At 39.0% G+C, this 21825-nt stretch overlaps 1 protein-coding gene across 12 annotated transcripts in view; it reads right to left on the bottom strand.

Moving 5' to 3' along the window:
• Nucleotides 1-21825, bottom strand: part of celf2 (cugbp, Elav-like family member 2) — a 177652-nt gene that overhangs the window by 59575 nt on the left and 96252 nt on the right. For all 12 annotated transcript variants that reach the window (XM_053650243.1, XM_053650245.1, XM_053650244.1 and 9 more), the window contains one exon: nt 5784-5980. In XM_053650243.1, coding sequence (XP_053506218.1) covers nt 5784-5980 — 197 coding nt within the window. The remainder of the gene's footprint in view (nt 1-5783; nt 5981-21825) is intronic.

Raw genomic sequence — 21825 nt, 5'->3', positions numbered from 1 at the left:
ACACCCTGCCCCACACCAACACACACACACACACACACACACACACATTTGTCTAACTATTTTTGTGAGGACCTTCTACTTCTATCATTATTAATGCAGCAATTAATGCTACACCTACAGTTGAGTAGTTGCAAATTGTTATTATTTTTTCTTCTGGGAAACATGTTATGTAGCTTATGAAGGGCAGTACATAAACAGGGAAAAAAATCTGATCTTTAAACAAAATAATAACAATTTACACTGACCAACCTGTTCAAAAGTTTACACCCCCCTGGCTCTTAATGTATTGTGTTGCCTTCTTGAGCATCAGTGAATGTTTGCACCTTTTGTAGTAGTTGTGTACGAGTTCCATAAATGGTCCTCAGTGTGAAAGGATGGATCTAAACATCATATAGTCACTGCTGGAAAGGGGGTCAAAGTATGCAGAAGATGCTGGAAGAGTAAAGAACATGCAGGACCTGGAGGATTTTTCTGAAGAACAGTGGGCAGTTTAACTGCTCAGGACAAACAAGGGACTCATGAACGACTATCACAAAACATAAACACAGTCGCTGATCATCCAGGTAACAACACACAGTGTTAAGAATCGAGCGTGTGTATACTTTTGAATTGGTTCATTTGTGTAAATTCAGTCATTATTGTATATTGTGGATCTTATATAAAGATATAAAACATCTTTTTTGTGAAATAGCTTATTCAGGGCAGAACTAAATAAAATAACAAAATGCAGTTTTTATTATCCCTCATTATTATTATTATTATTATTATTATTATTATTATCATTATTATTTTATTTTATTATACATCTAGCAGATTCTGCAAAGCGTATGTAAACCTCTGTAAATCTAACCCTAACCTCAGCAAAGGAAACCTTTTTGTCTCTGAATTTGTGTTCAAAATGTTTGTGAACTTTTTCTACATAAGTAGTTTTTACATACATAGTATATAGTACATACATAGTACATAGAAGTTTTTACCTAATGATGTCACTTCCTGCAGCAGCCTGCTGTCCCACAAGTTTTGCTTTGTCAGTTGTCCACATTTCAACACGTTTCTCTAATGATGTTCATGCATATTACTGTAGTAAACGTCACTGTCTTGGCTTCTTTGCCACCTGACGTATAACAGACATTATCTATAGAATGTGGAACTACAGTGATTAATCTCAGACCATTTTTAATTTATAATCCTTCTGTCTCAGAGGATCTCCACAGCGAACAACAGCCATAAGATGACAGTGACTGGTCACAAATCACAAGACAGTGCCCTTTTAATGTGCAAATTACACTGGACAGAAACAAGACTTTACAAGTGGCCAACATGAGCGCAGTATGAGCTGTGTGTGAGCGAGTGTGTGAGAAAGAGCAAGACAGAGGGAATATTCATTGCTAATGATTATCTCTACTCAAGCTACAAAAACACTGCAAGCTGCATTTATTTACTGCTTAATGTTCAATAGAACACCTTCACATGCACTGCTGTGAGTAATCAGTAATCACGCCGAGACTGATCCTAACAGCATTTAATTGGGATTGATCAATATGATTTAAATCCTGCGAGAATCGACTCGATGAGGTGGAAGAAACCTGAAAGAGTATCAAGTCAAATATCTTTATTCCCTCAGCTACAGTATTTAATGGTTTCTCCAATACAACACAGGAAGGAGACTCGCAAAAGGGTCTCTACGGTCATATTTCTGATTACTGTCCTGCCTCAAAACACATATACCGTCATGGAGAAAAAGAAAATACACCTTTTATCAATTCTACGTTTTTAATTCTATGTTCAGGTTCTAAATAACTATTGTGTGGTCCTCACCAACTTCTATAAACAAACAAATAACCTCAATATTGATCAGAATTCAATATGTAGTCATTATCAGTACCAAAAAAAAAAAGTAAACCAACATTCGGAAAGCAGGTGCGAAAAAATAAGTACACCCTATCAATTAGTAACACGTAGAACCACCTTTAGCAGCAATAACTTGAAGCTAATGTTTTCTGTATGAGTTTATCAGTCTCTCACATCGTTATAGAGAAATTGTGGCCCAAGTTTCTTTACAACATTGCTTCAGTTTGAAGGAACAGCTCTCTTAAGATCCAGCCACAGCATCTCAATGAGGTTGTGGTCTGCACTTTGTCATTCCAACACCATGATTTTTTTCTCAAATCGGGAGAGACAACAGGGGTTTTGCTAATGATTGTGTTGTTCACGTGGTAATACGATAGCATACTAGCATAATAATATTATGTATTAGCTTAGAGAAAAACAGCAAGCAGGAATTGTAAAAATAAATAAATAAATAAAAATCCCCACAGAACTCTTAAGGTCTGGTGTATCAGGGCACTTCGGTTCAGGGCACTAACTCATGGACCAAAACATTGCAGTGTCACAGTGTCACTGCCCTTCTGTGTTGCTCTCTATTGCTAGACGAAGACACAAAGCAAAACACACACACAAACAGACACATATAGATGCACATACACTCACGCTGCCTTTGCTCCACATTAAAGAAATCACCACAGTTTGTATTTGGTATTAGAGAACGCACAATTCTAAAACACATCTAGGGATAAAGATGGCTGCATGAGTCAGCAAAACTAGCTAACAGCAGAATGGGAATAGCGGGTTCCTTCAGACACGCCCCCCTTCCAGTCTCACCAGTGAAAGCTCTGCCATGTTGAACTTTATTCCATTTCAATGCACAGTTTATGTTTTGTTTTAGACTGTTTATATATATATATATATATATATATATATATATATATATATATATATATATATATATATATATATATATATGTATATGTATATGTATGAGTACGAATGGAGCACACAAATTCTGTGACATTACGGAGTTACAGTTATTATATTTTTATCATTGTGAATGTTTTAATCAATTGACCATGGAAACCTAAGACACAAATTCAGCCAAGGCTTATTTTTGCTGTATGGAAAATATATTGTATGGAGAATTGAATTTTGTGTGCCTACTATTTCATTCTAATTTAAAAGACACACTTTTAAATATGTCTTTGACTTGAATTCCTCAAGTGTGCTTTAGTAATGGAAACAATATATAACTTCAGAGATTACTAACTAAACTAACTACATTTTTACTTAATTAACTTCAGCTGAGAGAAACAGGGGGCTGAAAGACTGGGAACACATGGCTGAGCCCTTTCAACGAGCGTGAACAAATCTGACATATTAAAAATATGTACTAATTATTGGCTAATTATTAGTGAAAACGTTGATGCTGTTTCAGTCATATAGCATTTAAACACAAAGCAAATTTCTGACCTCGGTTTTATTATTATGTTGACATCATAATATCGTGAACTGTTTGCTACTGTTTGTTACATGGTAAATCTTTCATAAACATGAATTAAAAAGTTAAAAATGAAAAACAAATGCTTAACAGTGGCTATTATTAAATGAGGGAAAATCATGTGATAATCCACGTAATAATTATTTGATATACAGTGCTGCGAAGGAGTATTTGCCCTCATCCTGATTTCTTCTGTTTTTGTGTATATCTGTCATGTCACAGCCTGTCAGGGACCTGTCACTTCCCAGCAAGCACAGCGACCTACAAATATGGCCGCCACGGACTCCAATACCCATAACACACGATCGCCTAGCTCCTAACACAGCACACCTGGGTTCAATCAGGCTCACACTCACACACACAATGTAAAATAACACAATGTAAACTTCAGTCGGTATATTCTTTGCGAAGTATAAACTTAGTAACCTTGTTTTCTGTTGTTAGCAAGCCTTATATATCACGATTGATTCTACAGTTTTGACCCTTTTTCTGTCCAGTGTTTTTGTGAGTTTTTGCCTTGCCCAGTTCAGACTGTTTGTTCATCGCTGGTCCGTGTACATTGCGTTCATTCGTTTTTGGTTTCAAAATTTAAAGACAAAATACGAATGCTGGCGCGTTCATTAATTTTTTCATTTTTAATATTGAAGATTAAATTATTAATTCGCTATGTGTAAAACCGATTTTTGTTCAGAAAAGATTTCAAATATGCCTCATTTATGCGTTCTTCCCGTCTTATTATTTTTTGTGTTGGTGTCATTTCATTTGTGGCATGCTCGCCTAACCCGGGTGTAATGAAAACGTGCAGAATCCATCAGTGGCTTCAAACATGTTGCTTCGCGCCGAGAAGTTCATTATGTGATTTTCAAAGGCAGTAAGAGGGCGCAAATCACAGTGCAACTTGCCTAAGGGACCATCTGGTAATTCCACCCACTGAGTTAAAATGTCGACGTTGTCCCGGCATTCATTAAAATGACATAAGTTTTAACATAGAAAAGTTATTTAAAAACACAATTTTAGACTCTAAAGGCTGTAGCAGGCCACAATGAGATGCACCTCACCTAAATGTTTTAGAGATATAATTCACCTAAATGCTTTGCAGAATCCAGTTTCAACTTACGGACTGAAGACCGGACATTCTCCTTTAGGATTTTCTGGGAGAGATCAGAATTCATGTTTCCCTCAATTACTGTAAGTTGCCCAGGCCCTGAAGCAGTAAAGCATCCCCACACCATCACACCTCCACCACCATGCTTGACCGTAGATATGATGTTTTTTTTGTGGAATTCTGTCCTATTAGGTGAATGCTGTGAATGCATTTAGGTGAATAATTCACCTAAATGCTTCGCAGAATCCAGTTTCAACTTACGGACTGAAGACCGGACATTCTCCTTTAGGATTTTCTGGGAGAGATCAGAATTCATGTTTCCCTCAATTACTGTAAGTTGCCCAGGCCCTGAAGCAGTAAAGCATCCCCACACCATCACACCTCCACCACCATGCTTGACCGTAGATATGATGTTTTTTTTGTGGAATTCTGTGTTTGGATTACACCAGATGTAACGGGACCCCTGTCTTCCAAACAGTTCCACTTTCCACTCATCAGTCCACAGAACATTCTCCCAAAAGCTTTGAGGATCATCAAGATGTGTTTTGGCAAAATTCAGATGAGCCTTAATGTTCTTCTGGGTTAGCAGTGGTTTTCACCTCACCACTCATCTATGGAGGCCATTTTTGCTCAGTGTCTTTCTGATAGTGGAGTCATGAACAGTGACCTTTATTGATGCAAGAGAGGACTGTAGGTCCTTTGATGTTGTCCTTGCCTCTTTTGTTGCTTCCTGGATGAGTAGTTGCTGTGCTCTTGGAGGAATTTTGGAAGGTCAGCCACTTCTGGGAAGGTTCAGTACTGTGCTGAGTTTTTCCATTTAGAGTTAATAACTGTGCCTGTGGTTCTTTGGAGTCCCAGAGCCTTTGAAATAGCTTTGTAACCTTTCCCAGACTGATGTATTTCAGTCACCTTTTTCCTCATCATTTCTGGAATTTCTTTCAACTTTGACATAGTGTGTTATTGGGTCAGGCCTTTAAACCAACTTCACGCTGTTGAAAAAGTTCTATTTAAGTGTTGATTTGATTGAACAGGATTTGCAGTAATCAGGCCTGGTTGTGTCTAGTCCAGCTGAACCTCATTATTACGGGGCAAATACATTTTCACACAGGCCCAGTTGGTATTGGATAATTTTTTTGCGTCAATAAATAACATTTTCATTTAAAAACTGTATTTCGTGTTTACTCAGATTGCCTTTGTTTTATCTTAGATTTTGTTTTAATTTCTGAAAAAAATATGAGATAGACACAAAAACAGAAGAAATCAGGATGGGGCAAATACTTTTTCACAGCACTGTATGCATATTTGAGATATAATTGTTTGCCAAGGACAATGTGTGTGTGTTTGTACCTTTGCTCTGTGGTGGGTTTTGACTGCGGTCTCTCAGGATGTTAATCTGATAGACGGCCCCATACGGTTCAAACAGCTCCTTCAGCTCCTTCTCAGACCAGGAGCGAGGGATCTGACCCACGAACATCTTAATCGCGTCTGGATCGGGTTGATCCGAATGCTCCAGAGCTCCGTTCATCTTCCCAGCTGTGCCGTTACTGGACAAAGAGAAAAAGAGAGAGAGGGTGGGGTTTAACAATCTTACCTGTCATGGCTACTGAATGATACTGAATTCAGTGGAGTAAAAAAACAGAGATTCATAAAAGATCAAGAAAGAGGACAGAAATGTTGAAAGTGAGTGAGAAAGAGTAAAAGAATAACAGGAGCAGTAATTGAAAAATTCCTGCAGATTCATTTCAGTGTAGATCCACTTGGCTGACTGACTAAAACTTTGATCAAAAGTGTCTTCAGCAGCGATTCAGAGAGCTTCAGAGGTCAGAATGAAGTGTGTGTGTGTGTGTGTGATGTCTCTAAAATGTCAGGAGGCTCTGCAGTAAATTCGAACAGCTCTGATTTGGGCTGATTTTACCAAAGCATCGCTTTCAGAATCATAACCAGAACCTGCACAAAGCATCTTCATAAATAAGATACATGGTATAATATGACAGAGGATAATATGGCAATGTTTCTTTGTCATTGTTGGGGATGTTGATAATTAAATTTCATAGCAAACATGAACGATTATGTGATACACTTTTCTGAGATATTGTTGGTATGGTGAGATATGCAGGTGCATAAAGTGCAATATTTCAAAACTTTTTATGCTTTAATCTTGATGATTATGGCTTATAACTCATGGAAATAAAAAAAGTCCAGTATCTCAAAATATTCGAATAAAGAATGAATAATACAGAAATGTCAACCTGAGAAGAACTCTAATCAGCTAATTAACTCAAAACACCTGCAAAGGTTTCCTGAGCCTTTAATCTCTTAGTCTGGTTCAGTACACACAACCACACTCATGGGGAAGATGAAAGTAAATGTTGCATTTCATTTGGAAATCAAGGTCCCAGAGTCTGGAGAAGAGTGGAGAGGAACAGAATCCAAGTTGCTTGAAGTCCAGTGTGAAGTTTCCACAGTCAGTGATGATTTGGGGTGCCGTGTGCTCTGCTCGTGTTGGTCCACTGTGTTTTCTCAAGTCGAGAGTCGATGCAGCATCTACCAGGAGATTTTAGAGCACTTCATGATTCCATCTGCTGACGAGCTTTATGGGGATGCTGATTTCCTTTTCCAGCAGGACTCTGCACCTGTCCACAGTGCCAAAACTACTAGTAACTGGTTTACTGACCATGGTATTACTGACCTGAACCCCACAGAATCTATGAGAGACACCAGACCCAACAATACAGACGAGCTGAAGGCTGCTATCAAAGCAACCTGGGCTTCCAGAACACCTCAGCAGTGCCACAGGCTGATTGCCTCCATGCCACGCCGCATTGATGCAGTAATACGTGCAAAAGGATTAAAACCCTGACCAAGTATTGAGTGCATAAATTAACATACTTTTCATAAGGTCGACATTTCTGTATTATAAATTCTTTATTGTAATATTTTGAGATACTGGATTTTTGATTTCCGTGAGCTGTCAGCCGTAATCATCAAGATTAAAACAAAAAAGACTTGAAATATTTCACTTTATATGTAATGAATCTACAATATATGAAAATTCCACTTTTTGAATTAAATTATGGAAAAAAATGTACTTTTCCCACAATATAATTTTTTTTAGATGCACCTGTATATATATATATATATATATATATATATATATATATATATATATATATATATATTCATACATTTTTAAGAATTACAAATTAAATGGTACTGAATGGATATCATTGATTAAAGAAAAGGATCGTCAAACTCAGTTTAACAATTTTTTGTTTATTTTACAACTGTTTTGCAGACACTTTGTTAGCTATTATGTATCGTGATACGCATCATGTATCATAGAAATGTCCTCAGTTATCGTGATATGATATGATATGATATATCACCCAGCCCTACATTCATTCATTTATTCACTTATTATCCTGGATAGGGTCCTGATGGATTTGGAGCGTGCATTATTTATAGTCTGTCAGGCAAAGGGGTGTGTCCATTATATATTCACTGCTGTTGCATCAAAAGTGTCAGAAAGTTAACAAAAAAAATCTAAATAATTTATTTAAGGATGTTGTAAACAAGTGAAAGATGAAAGCAATCTGCAACAAGCATTCAGAACGGAGAAGATCTGTGACACTACCTACCGTATAGTTTAGAACACTGTCCTAACATGTTTATCCCACCAGTTTCACACCAATTCACGCATCCAGACCCAGGAGTCATTTCAGTCTCATGACATCACAGGTGTGAAGATATCACAGACTTAGATATTCATGTTAGAGAGATAGATATGTGACAGAGTGCACGCTAGTAAACACTAATAATAGTGTTCTCCATAGACATGCTTTGAGTCCTGTACCAGTGAAGGTACTTTTCTTTAAGATACTGTATGTGACACAATGGAAGGTATTTTTGTTATCCGTTTCAAATGTTGCCTGACATTTCATTTCATTTTTTCCACTAGGAATGTGTCACCTTACTTGCTTAACATTCTCCGATATATAGTCTTATTTAGTCAACATACTGTAGTGTGTCAGAGATTTCCCCTTGCGCCGACACTGCACCTTTCCAGGTTTATGACATTGACTGTGTTTACTGTTTTGTTTTGGTTTCTGTCCTGTTTTCATCCCTGTTACATTATTGGTTGTCTCCTAATGTATCTCTGCTCTTTATGTTTTACCCTTGATTACGTTTAGTATTTAAACCCCTCGTGTGTCTTTGTTCGGGTTGAAGTATCGTGTGTTTCAGTGTTTTCCGCCAGACCCGTACCAAACCTTTGATCTTTGTTCCGTGTTTCGTGGTTTTGATCCTGTTTTGTCCTCACGTTTCTGATTCTCGTCTATGACCTGTTTACGCCTGTTTGCCGATCACCTGACCCCTCTCTTGATTTTTTGCTCACGTTTTTGCCCTTTGTTATGTGAAATAGCTTATTCAGGGCAGTACTAAATAAAAAACAAAATGCCAATTTTTATGATCCCCCTTAATTGTTTTAGCATTTTAACATTTTGCAGATTCTGCAAGACATATGTAAACTTTTTACCTCAACTGTATTTTGTTTGCTGCCACTTGCTAGCCAAAATACTCAGTAGATTAACAAAAAATAAAGTAGGAAGCACAGACAAAGAAATAAGATATGGGTATAGAGCAAGAATGTCATGGAGACTGACAGAGAGCTAAAGTAGGAACTGCAGACACAAATAGATACAGCTAGAGGAATGGGGGTGGGGGGGGTGGAATCAGTGTATCTGTTCCACTTTCTTGGTGCATCCCAAAATATCTACACCTATAAATACAGTCATGTGAAAAAAAATAAGTACACCCCATGGAAATTGTTGGCTTTTTTGACATATTTGGACAAGCAAACATTTGATCATCTTTGAAACAGTGCCTGTTAATAAAATTAATACACTCTATCAAATGACACATTAAATTGACTTTTTGCAGTAATTTTCACAATTTAAATGAACAAAAAAAACTATTCAGTCACATGGAAAAAGTAAGTACACCCCTACATTTATCACACCTTCAAATCCATAAAATTAGAATCAGGTGTTGAAGATTGTGTGCCAGTGATTAGAACCTGCTTATGGTATGCAGGTGGAGCCTGTCTGATTTATACCACTATTACATCTAGTGTCTGGTGTTCCCTTTGCTATTGAGGTGTGTGGTGGCATCATGCCAAGATCAAAGAGTTGTGTAAGGCCTTCAGAAAAAAGGTTGTGGATGCCTATGAGTCTGGCAAGGGATTTAAAAAGATCTCCAAATTATTTGAAATACATCATTCCACTGTAACTGCCAATTTGTCCAGGACTGGCCGTCCCAGCAAATTCAGCCCAAGAGCAGATCGTCTGAGTCTCCAAGAACCCCAAAATTTCATCACAGGATCTGCTAGTAAGTCTTGCAACTGTTAGTGTCAAAGTGCATGCGTCTACAATCAGAAAAAGCTTGCACAAATTTGACCTGCATGGGAGGCGTGCCAGGAAAAAGCCTTTGCAAGACTACAGTTTGCCAGTGAGCATATAGGCAAAGACCAGGCCTTATGGAATAATGTGCTCTGGACAAACAAGTCAAAAGATAGAGTTGTTTGGCCACAGTAACAGCAGACATGTTTGGCATAGCTCAAAGACAGATTTTCAGGAGAAGCACCTCATACCAACTGTGAAGCACAGTGGTGGTAATGTTATGGTTTGGGGTTGCTTTACTGCCTCAGGGACTGGACAGCTTACATTCATTGATTCAACTATGAACTCCACATCATATCAAAGAGTGCCTGAAGATAATGTGAGGCCATCTGTCTGACAGGTGAAGTTGAACTGAAAATGCACTTTTCAACAGAATAATGATTCTAAGCACACTAGCAAATCCACCAAGCAATGTCTTCAAAAGAAGAAATGGAGGGTGATAAAATGGCCTAGTCAAAGCCCGGATTTGAATCCCATTGAAATGTGGGGAGATTTGAAACGGGCAGCACATGCAAGAAAACCCTCAAACACCTTGCAACTGAAAGAATATTGCATCAAAGAGTGGTCAGAAATCCCAGCAAGCTGATGTCAGAGACTGGTGGACAATTATGCAAAACGCCTAGAAGAACTTATTTCTGCTAAAGGGGGCAGTGCTAGCTTCTGAGGCCAAGGGTGTTCTTTTTCCACAGAACAATGCCACATCTATTGATATTTATGTTGAATAAATCATTGAAAAAGCTCATTTTTAACTTGTGGTTTTGTTCAAGTACATCACCTTTATTAATAGGCACTGTTTCAAAAATGATCAAATGTTTGCTTGTCCAAATATGTCAAAAAAGCCAACAATTTCCATGTGGTGTACTTATTTTTCACATGACTGTATATATAATGAAAAGTAGTTGAACAGATGAAAACTGACATGGCACTTTTTCCTCATTTCTTTCTTTTTTTCCTTTTCAAAATGTTTCTGTTACATATATGCATTATCGTGTGACTCCCAGGGCCGAGTTACAGTATGACTTTGTATCCGAGTCCTCTGTATTATCTATCCACTAGATGACAGTGGATTTTTTTTCCGTGTACAGCAGCCATTTTGTTAATTAAATTTTATCTACACCAAAACGACTCACAGTCATTTAAAGGACAAAAAAAGTAAAATAATGAGGACCAGAATGTTTGATTATTTTAAAGCGTGTCTCCTTGTGCATGTTATTGATTGACACGACTTGCTTATACACGTTCTTATTGTTTTTTTAGTACAAATGTGAAAGACTACTTTCTTTATGTTGAGTCTAAAAGGAAAGAAAGGATGACCATTAACAAAGATGTGTTTTAGAATGCAAGAAAGAATAAAAGTGGGTATGATGGTTAATGGATGCCACGTTGGCACAAGGCCTCCACACCCAGCAGAAAGACAGTACTTCATTAGCATATAGGCTAACCATAGATGTAACGGTAGCATAATAGAAGAAAGAAAGAAAGAAAGAAAGAGAAATTGAAGCAATAAATAAAGAAACTAACAATAGATGCAAACAGAGAGAGAGGTTTTGGATATTTAGCTTACTGCTGAGAGAAACGTGTGTGAGGTGTTAGATGTTAATTAGCACAAGTTGCTCTCCTCTCCAAAGGCCATGTCTCATTTTACACCAAAAGAAAGAAGGATGGAGATAACGAGTCAGAATCACCAACAAAGAAGGTACAAGCTAAAAAAGAAAAAGGGACAAGAAAGAGCGTGAGAGAACACAGACCTCTGCACCCGGTTCATCCACCTCTTACAGAAGGAGCCGATTCTCTCGGCCGAAACGCCAAAATCCTTAAATGATTTAAAAGCCATCACCAAATAAAACGATTCCCCACTGCAACTGCTGGCCCAATAATTCGGTCTGTAGTTACCACGGCGATAAGAGCGCCTGCTCAACGCCGATCGGTAGTAGTAACGGCTACAAGGACGAGCATCACACACCGCCACAGGAGCTATTAACAATCCTACCAACCCAGCATGTACAGAGGGGACAGCGAGTGTCAGGGTGCTGAGTGTGAGTGTGTGTGTGTGTGTGTGTGTGTGTGTGTGTGTGTGTGTGTGTTTGCTCGCTAGTCACACTCACAATTGCTAATTGTTTTGCTCTTGGTGTCGAACTCCAGGAAGACAAAGGCACAAGTCACAGGATGTAGCAGGAACCGTACACACACATACAGTCACATACACACACACACACACACACCCACGCACACACTGCAGCTGATGGGTGTAGATAAAAGCTTGCTGCTGATACATGAAGCACCTTTTTCTCTCTTTCACACACATTTATGCTTTCTCTCCTGATTAGGTGATGAGAAATTATAGTGTGTATGAGTGTGTGTGTGTGTGTGTGTGTGTGTGTGTGTGTAAGTGTGCAAGTCCTGGGGCTCAGATTAAATTGTCAAGTGGATCCTCTCCTGCCTCCGCATTCTCTTCATCCTTCTCTTTTTGTCTCTCTCTCTCTCTCTCTCTCTCTCTGACACACATTCATTCTCTCCATCTCCCTCTCAATTTGAGCCAATTGTCTGCCTTAATGGCTTAACTAGACTTTCTCTCACCCTGTGGCCCTCTGGAGTGTGTGTGTGTGTGTGTGTGTGTGTTTTACAATTATAAAGAACACCCAGGCTTGAAACAGCACCGTGACCACCTCTAGGCTTAGTAAGAAAAACACACTTTCTCTCTATCCCTCGTTCTTTTTGTTCCCCTCTTATTAAATGAGCTAAGAGGTGAGGCCTTTTTAATGCACAGTAAATCTACATTTATTGCATTTAAATCATCTAAATGGGCTTTCGAATATATCTAGAGTCTCAGTTCAACACCCGCTACACATATCATTTCCAAACATGATTCTATTACAGAAGTGCCAGCACAACTGCTAACAACACATTCCTATCAGGAAGAGAGACAATTGAAATAAAAACAAGAGAAAGAAAAAAAAAAACAGAAATGTTATAGACAGCTCCATGCTAACAGTGTAAACGATAAACTATCTTCAGTCTGCAGAACTGTTTGGGTTTATAAGCAACCAGCTAAGGCTAGAAGCTTACTTTATACTATCATAGGCTACGTCCACATTAATCCGGATAGATCTCAAAACGGCATTTTCATTTCAAAAACGCTCGCCGTCTACACTTTCAAACAGTTTCCATAAACTGCTCATCCACACTGAAATGTCTGAAAATGCTCACATCTCTATACTGCACATGCGTAAAAAAAAAAAAAAAACATGTCAAAAGAAGTCATTTCCGTCAGGCGTTTATTTACTTTCCATCTCTTTGAATTGACGTCAAGGAAAAGCCCAGAGTTGAAAAAAAAATCCAAAATGAAGGTTGTACAAAGTGACATTAATCTTTAAAAATGCTCTCAAACTGGATAGCAGCACAACCACTGCAGCACATCATCCACCACCTTGTTTGTTTTACGTTTGATGGGTCACATGACTGCGTCTCATGACTAAAAATACGTCATAATTTTTCAGTCCTTACAGGATATTTTTTTGTGATTGTTGCAGCCAAAAATGGTTGATTTTGATGCGGCTTTTATAAAATTTTTTATGAGTTTTGAGTGTGTGTAGGGGGGGATGTTGCGGGAAAACTACTTGAATTGGCGAAATTGCAAATTGTCTTTCGTTGTGATGTTTGTTGGTAAATGCGAGCTTTCAGCTGTACTCAAGTTGCGATTGTGTTGCGATAACGTCACATGACATGTCTTGGCCCAAACCTACGGAAAATCGGAGGTAATTTTTTACAAAAATTGCAAGCTCCTCCGAATATTGCGGCGTTACCTTGATTCTGCGTTAATTTCACAAAATCCTGGAGGGACTGATCGTTCAATATCTCCGTTTTCCACAATGTGAAAAATGACATCTTCAAATGTATCCGCTTGGGCGTGCGTTTTCGTAAAGCTCTGTGTTCGCTGGACAAAAACGCCGTGTCAGTGTGGACAAAAAGCCAAAACCACGAGAAAAACATGTGTTTTCAAATTCTCCAGATTAACGTGAACGTAGCCATAACAAGGTTAGTGCACATGCACGGTGTGAAGTCCAGTTCATGTCCATAAACTGCCCTGAATGAAGGAAAAATATCATGCATATTAAAACAACTTATCAAACAAGAAAGCAAAAGTCTTTTTTTCTTTTAACCGACCTAAATACACCACTGGCCCACCTTCTTGTTTTCTATTGGCTTACTAGAACCCGATTTGCCCATTCACAGGTCAAAATTCACCAGGATAAAGTCAGTGTGAAAGTAAGTAACCACTGGCACCTCTGTATACTGTATAATACAGTAGGACTCCTGTATCCAAGCCCTTTAGCGGACGCCTGAAACCGTGGATAGTAGCGAACAATACTCTACATATCTATGATAAAGTTTAGTAATAGCACAAATTTCACAGTTAGAAGATCTGTTCTTCAACCTCAGCATACGATTTTTTTCCCCTTTCCTATTAAATTGACAATTTTCACCTTTTCACTTAAAGGAGGCACGTCCGACTAGCCAGCATCACTACTCTCACGCTTTAGGGCCATTATTAAGCAAAATAGGGGATACTTGAACACAAGAGCTGTGATACCATGAGAGTTGATCTGTTAACCGAGATGGGTGGGTACCGTATACAGTGTGGATACACTGGACAAAGGGATGATTAACGTTACTTAGAACGGCATGCAATTTAAATGATGAATGTTTAATGCGTTTCTGGAATTTTCTATTGAATTTTTCAGACCAACGCTCAACCACGGTTAAGTGAATCCGCGGTGTCTGAAACAGCGGATATGGGGGGGGGGGGGGGGTAATGTATACATTACAGAGGAGATCTAAGTTAAAAGGCTTTTTGTTAAATATCACCATTTTGTAATTAAAAGCTGTGGGTGAACAACTACACTTTCCAAACGGACGCACTAGCTATGTAACAGTGTATTATGTTTTTCTGTTGTCTAACAATGTACGATAAAGAATGGGGGTTTTTAATGGAAAACTTTGGTGTGTGTTCTGGTTAAAAGGAGTAAAGAAGACTTTGTCAAATTCTCACTGCTTAACCAGCCCATTGCATCATTAGTGCAAAACCCAGGCAGTTCCACTCAACTGAGCAGGAGACTCATACGGGCAAAATAAATCGGAATACTGCTAATTATGATCTGACTGAGAATTTCTTTCTCTCTTCTTCATGTGCAAACACACACACACACTGAAAGGCAGCTGGGGAAGTAGACAACGTGTAATTTCCTCAGTTTAAAAAAAATGCGCAGCTGAGAGCGCTGACAAGTATGTGTGCGTGCGCATGTGGTGTCCAAAAACAGTGTGATCCTTTTTATTTTCTTAATCACACGAGCAGTCGCACTCGTCTGCTTGTTTGACAGCTGCTTCCTTGTTCTCTGTGTGTGACGACAGGTGATGTTTTAATACCAGTCATCAGCAAAATCACCCTGATCCTAATTAAGCTTATTGCAGAACCAGAAACGAGTTATTCAGCTCAGCATGGCAAGCACTGCATCTCGTTTCTCCTCCATTTCCTGCCTCTGTCTTATTCTTTATCGCTCTGGCTTCTATCCTGTCATTTTTCAGCTTTTCTTGTGCATGATAGTATTCCAGCTAAAACACCAGCCATTTTACACCAGCATCATGCTACCTCCGCTGGCATGCGTTCTTCCCGTGGCGCATCCTGGTAGCGTCTCTTCTAAAGGTAAGCGACGCACACGCACCCGACATCCACGTGATGTAAAGGAAAACGTGATTCATCAGACCAGGCCACCTTCTTCCATTGCTCCATGGTCCAATTCTTATGCTCACTTGCCCATTGTAGAGGCTTTCGGCGGTGTACAGGAGTCAGCATGGGCGCTCTGACCGGTCTGCAGTTACGCAGCCCCGTACACAGCAAGCTGTGATGCACTGTGTGTTCTCACTCCTTTCTATCATAGCCAGCGTTATCTTTCTCAGCAATTTGTGCTAAAGTAGCTCTTCTGTGGGATCGGACCAGACGGGCTAGAATTCGCTCTCCACATGTATCAGTGATCCTTATGCGCCCATGACCCTGTCGCTGGTTCACCAGTTGTTCTTCCCTGGACCACTTTGGGTAGGTACTAACCACTGCATACTAGGAACACCCTACAAGACCTGCCGTTTTGGAGATGCTCTGACCCAGTCGTCAAGCCTTCACAATTGGGCCCTTGTCAAAGTCGCTCAGATCCTTACGCTTGCCCATTTTTCCTGATTCTAAGCCTGACTGTTCACTTACTGCCTCATATATCCCTGCCCTTCAGAGCTGCCATTGTAATGAGATAATCAATGTTGTTCACTTCACCTCTCAGTGGTTTTAATTTATGAATGATCAGTGTATGTACTAATCTATTTACTAAAAGGTATGTAAAAACAATCTATATTTTACCCAGAAACATGACTGACATGGCTGTTGTCTTACATTTACATTGATGAGGAATAAAAATATAGCTGTAGAGTCCAGCAAAAAAAATGGCATCTTAGCAAATGAAATACCATAAATACAGTCAAATGCATCATGTACAGTATTCCCTAATATAATCCAATTATAAGATTATTAAATCTATTTCTGAACATGTGTACTAATTTCAATCATTCATTTTTATCATTCATTTCTAGAAAGAGGCTAAATTATCTGTCAGTAGAATCATAAACTAAATAAAGCGTGAAATTATTACAAATGTCTAAAAAATAGTTTTAATAATCTTATATCAGGTTTATTTTTATAATAGAATATAATAGGAAATACTAGATTTGAATATATTCAAGATATTTTAATATGCTAAAATGATTACTATTATTATTTTTGTAGTAACTAACCTTTTTTTTTTTGACAACATTTTAAAAATAAACTTTATGCCCCATTTTTGTTTGCTTACAAATTAAAGGTACTAATCTGAAACGTGTGACACTTTTGACAGGCTTGTACAGATACACTAATTAGCACGCATACTCTTAGCACAAAGTTACACCATTCATTCAGTAGTACGTTTTCCTCCTTTATACATGATATATATATATATATATATATATATATATATATATATATATATATATATCCCTTCAATGACTGGCACATGCTGAAATGAGTTTCAATAAGGATTTGTCCTTCAAAGCATTCAGCATGCACTCTTTATCTACAGTAATGTGTTTTTCTTTTCAACCCCCAGGGTACAGACACTCCGGCGGTCAATTACCTTATGTTTTTATTTGTCAATTTTTGTCCTTCTTCTCAATTGCTAAATTGTTCTCTCTCTCTCTCTGTCTCTCTCTCTCTCTCTCTCTCACTCTCTGTCTGTCTGTCTGTGTGTTGTTTATGTCCAAGGTCAGAGAGTCAAGGTTTCTGCAGCAAGACAGCCCTTGTCATCATCACAGTCTTCAAACTAAAGCATTCACTTGTGAGCAGAGAGGGAGAGAGAGAGATAGAGAGAGAGAGCAAAAATAAAGGGAAAAAGAGAACAGAGGAAAAAGGAGGCATGAGAAAGAGATAGGGCAGAGACAAAGCGATAAAAACCTCAGAAGAGACAAAGATACACAGGGGTACAGAAGAGACAGAGAGATGTTAGCGTAAAAAGGGAAGCATTTACAAAAAAACAAAGGTACTGCACATGGAATAAAAATATTATTAAGAAATAAAGTATTAACAAAACCTTTTAATAAGAAATAAAAGCTTGACTAAAGTGTTCAATATGAACTAAAACAAAACAAGAAAACTGCACACACAACTCTCTCTCTCTGTGTGTGTGTGTGTGTGTGTGTGTGTGTGTGTGTGTGTGTGGTGCACAAAGAAATGTTGCGTTAATCACGCCACTTGTTCTGAGTGCTGCGATTAGGCCCGAGTTGCCATGGCAACATTCAGAATGGTTAAAAAAAGAAAACAAAAAAAAAAACCAGATGAAATAAAACATAAAGCAGTAAATGTCAGACTCGCTAATGAAGCTGCCGAGATGCAGCATTCGCCCGCTAACGAGCAACACACACACACACACACACACTGTGCACACACACACACACACACACACACTTAGCTCTGTGCTAAGTCAGATGTTTTGCTTCACTTCAGAGCCCAAACACTCGCCTAACGAGAGACAAAAATATGCATTTATTAAAAGTTTTAATAAACAAGCTATAAGTTTGCTAAAGTGAAGTGCACTTTATTTAAAATGCAGGCTAAAAAAAAGAAAGAAAGAAAATCTCCAATATACACTATATACCATTTCTACCACAGCCCTGTCTTGAATCCACATACAGTATTCTGTTTATAATAATCAGATTTAAAAAAAAAAAAAACCAACAACAACAACAACTTGATGTTATTTAAAAAAAGATTGATACATAATCAGTGATATGGAGAAGCTTTGTGTAAGGAGGTGTTTATTTAACAGGTATAGAAGAAGTCTCTGGTGTCAGCACTTTGCAAAGGGTTAATAACTTCAGCACTATTCAGACGGGATTAGTTTTCAGGACATAAGGCTTTAAAGTAATTGTTACTACAGACTTCTGTGATATTTATAGTCAACCCGCACAGGATAAACGATTTCTGTACGAATTGTCGAGATGGGCGTGTCTTCGTCGTTTACGTGCTGACGATACATCATGGCGGTCCCATGCATCACACACAACATGCTGCTGCACCTCAGTGTTTGATAATACAACATCACGGCACCGAGAGCAAACACTGTGTTTAGTTTCAGTTTGGAGAGAACGACGTTATCGAATGCTGTTTGAACAAATGCTACATAAAATCCTTCTGATTTGGAGGAGAATTTTCAGGAAGTTTGCAATAAAATTGGCGTTTTGCGACTGGACTAAATGTCAAGAACAAAACGACTACCTAAAAAAAAAAAAAAAACCACACCATGGTTTGGGTTTAAAAATGAAAAGAAATCAACATCGTTGAGTGCCTCCATACTTGCAAAAATACGGGGAAAATGCATTTCCCACAGGAGCTGAAATAATATTAGTTTAACCTGGGGTTATTTTTACAGGCGGTTTTATAGAAGGTAAAAGCCGCTGTAATCTGGAAAATGTCCAGAAAAATCACTGACATGACAAATTCTATTAATTATTACTGTACATTACTCCAAATCCCCATATAAAACTAGTCCCGTCCGAAAAGCCCTTTTTACTGTAACGTCACTTAACGTTAGAGGCCCTGTTTACACTAATGCGTTTTCATTTAAAACGGCGTTTTAAAATGAAAATGATCCTCGTCCACGCTGGCGTTTCCGCTGTGTTTCTGAAACGATCTCCGTCCAAACTACACGACCAGATACGCATGTCACATGACCATTCATGCACACTGGGCATGTGCATACGAGTGTAAACAAGAAGTTGGTTGCTAGTCAATTGCAGACACAGCAAACCGGCGTTCCGTGTAGGGCTTACGCCGCCTGAAATGAGATTTGTTGCCGATTGCTCTAATCGTAGCTTGCCTCTTGCGCATGTAGGCAGCTGCAGTATTATAAAATACAGAATTTAACTTCACAATGGCTGCTAAGAATGACAACAAAGCCAGCAAAGCTTGCGGTTCAGTCTCCGTGTTGTTGTGTATACGATCAAGGTAGCGTAATGATCACATGGTAGGGGCTTGACGAATCAGGGAAGGATACGCAATGATCCAGAAGACCCAATGCCTTCATTTTCAAAAGTCTTCGTTTTGGCCTGTTTACACTGAAACGCGAGCCCGGAGTTTTCAAACTAAAACGGGGTCTTCGGTGTTTCCAAAAGTCTCAGTTTTCAAGGGTGGAAAACGCCGGAGTAGCACTAGTGTATACGAGGCCAGAGTTACCACAAACATTAACTTGGCTAGCTTGCTAACACTACACTCTACTCTCTGCTCTTGTTACTGTGCTGCAATTTGAGCTTTCGTACTGGTGTCCGTGTTTTTTTTATCCCCTAACTTTGTTATGTTCTGAGGTGGGAAATGACTTGCTAATGACCACTTACAAGGCCTCACAAACGCAGCATTACAAAGCGCGAATGCTGCCGACTGTACAAATAATATATCATATAATATAACCTATCTGACCTACTAGCTACTGTTGTAGAAACTTACAGCATATAATACATCTTCCTGAAGTTACCAAACCAGTGACATGTGTTTGTAACTGCAAAAGCTCTTGAGTTTTCATTCACTTGCTGTTGTCAGTTGTTGGTCACCTGGCTAAACTGCAGCTTGAGATGAATCTGCCTGTTACCTGCTGAGAGTGTGGAGCTTTAATAAAACACCTGGAGACCGGCACAAAGGAGCGAGTTTATTAGTATAACATGTAGATGACCACTTGTGACCTGATTACTCAAGGTGCACAGTAATAGCAGGTGTCTTGTGAATACCAGAAAGGTGCGTGTCAAGTGCACAACTCTCCGCTGTGAGTTTTCACACCTCTCTGTTGAAAGCTTATATAAATAATGTGGAGCCCGGGCTTAGATCATATGACAGTGGACTTTTTTTTTAATCGAAAAATATTTAAAAAAAAAAAAAAAAAAAACCAAGCTGGGGAGGTTAATTATAAATGACATAGATATGTGTTTGAACTTCCTTGTTTTGTTTTGGTAACCTCAACACCTCAACTAATATTTCAATTCAGTGCAATTAAACTGAATCATATTGAATTGAATTGAATTGAATTGAATTGAATTGAACAGGGCAGCACGGTGGAACAGGAAGTAGAGTTGCAACCATACAGCCCCACAGTCCCTGGGTCAGTCCTGAGCTTGGGTTACTGTCTGTAGCTATGTTTCCATCCATGTATTATTATGTGAATTTTGGGGTATCGCATAAATAAATAAATAAATAAATAAACACTCGATGGAAACACCAGATGCGAACAAAATCTCCATAAACAACATGTGTGCTCAACTGAGGCAGATCACGGTTTCATTCGATATGAAGACGCGCATAAACCATGATGGAAATACATTTACCGAATAAATACATGTGACTTTGCTTCAACAACTGCAACACGACACACACACACACACACACACAACACACTACACACACACCACACACACAACACAACACACTACACACACACACACACACACCACACACACACTACACAACTCAACACGCACACACACAAAACAAAAAACACTACACAACAACACACACACACCACACACACACTACACAACACAACACGCACACACACAAAACAAAAAACACTATGCAACAACACACACACACACACCACACACACAACGAACCACACACCACACACACAACACAGTACACACAACAACACAACACAACACACACACACAGTCAGCAGTTTGAGATAATTGCCCAAATCCCGCTAACATTGCCCCCCCCCCACCCCGTCCGTCCATCCGTCCGTCCTGTCATCTGTTGCCAAGGCAACCAGGGCGAGAACTGGTGACTTCAAATAACTGTATAACTTCAAATAACTTGCACAGTCTTGTTTTTGTGCTACATGGACCAAATGTCCTCATAAGCACAGTAACATGACAAAATAACCTCATGTTCTTTCTCTCTCTCTCTCTCTCTCTCTCTCTCTCTCTCTCTCTCTCACACACACACACACACACACACACACACACACCTCAGCATGCTTCCAAGAATCATGTCTCATAATTCTGGAGAAAAGCCACTACCAGCATGTCCATTATGTGTGTGTGTGTGTGTGTGTGTGTGTGTGTGTGTATGTGTGTGTGTGTATATGAGTGTGTATGTGAGCGCGTGTGTGTGTGTGTTGGCAGGGAGAGATTAATTTCAGACATCAGGAGAGATGATAATGACCTCAACCTGGATCATCATCAAAACTGCCACAAGTGAGCGCGCCCTGGCCTGCACTTCACCTCCGTGTGTGTGTGTGTGTGTGTATGTATGAGTGTGAGACATGCAGCTTCTGCACAGAAGGTTCTTCATCTGACAGCTCCCCATCTGTTCTTCT

The sequence above is a fragment of the Ictalurus furcatus genome, chromosome 19, assembly GCF_023375685.1.
Source record: "Ictalurus furcatus strain D&B chromosome 19, Billie_1.0, whole genome shotgun sequence".
Lineage (NCBI taxonomy): Eukaryota > Metazoa > Chordata > Actinopteri > Siluriformes > Ictaluridae > Ictalurus > Ictalurus furcatus.
This window is presented reverse-complemented; position numbering and strand designations above follow the sequence as displayed.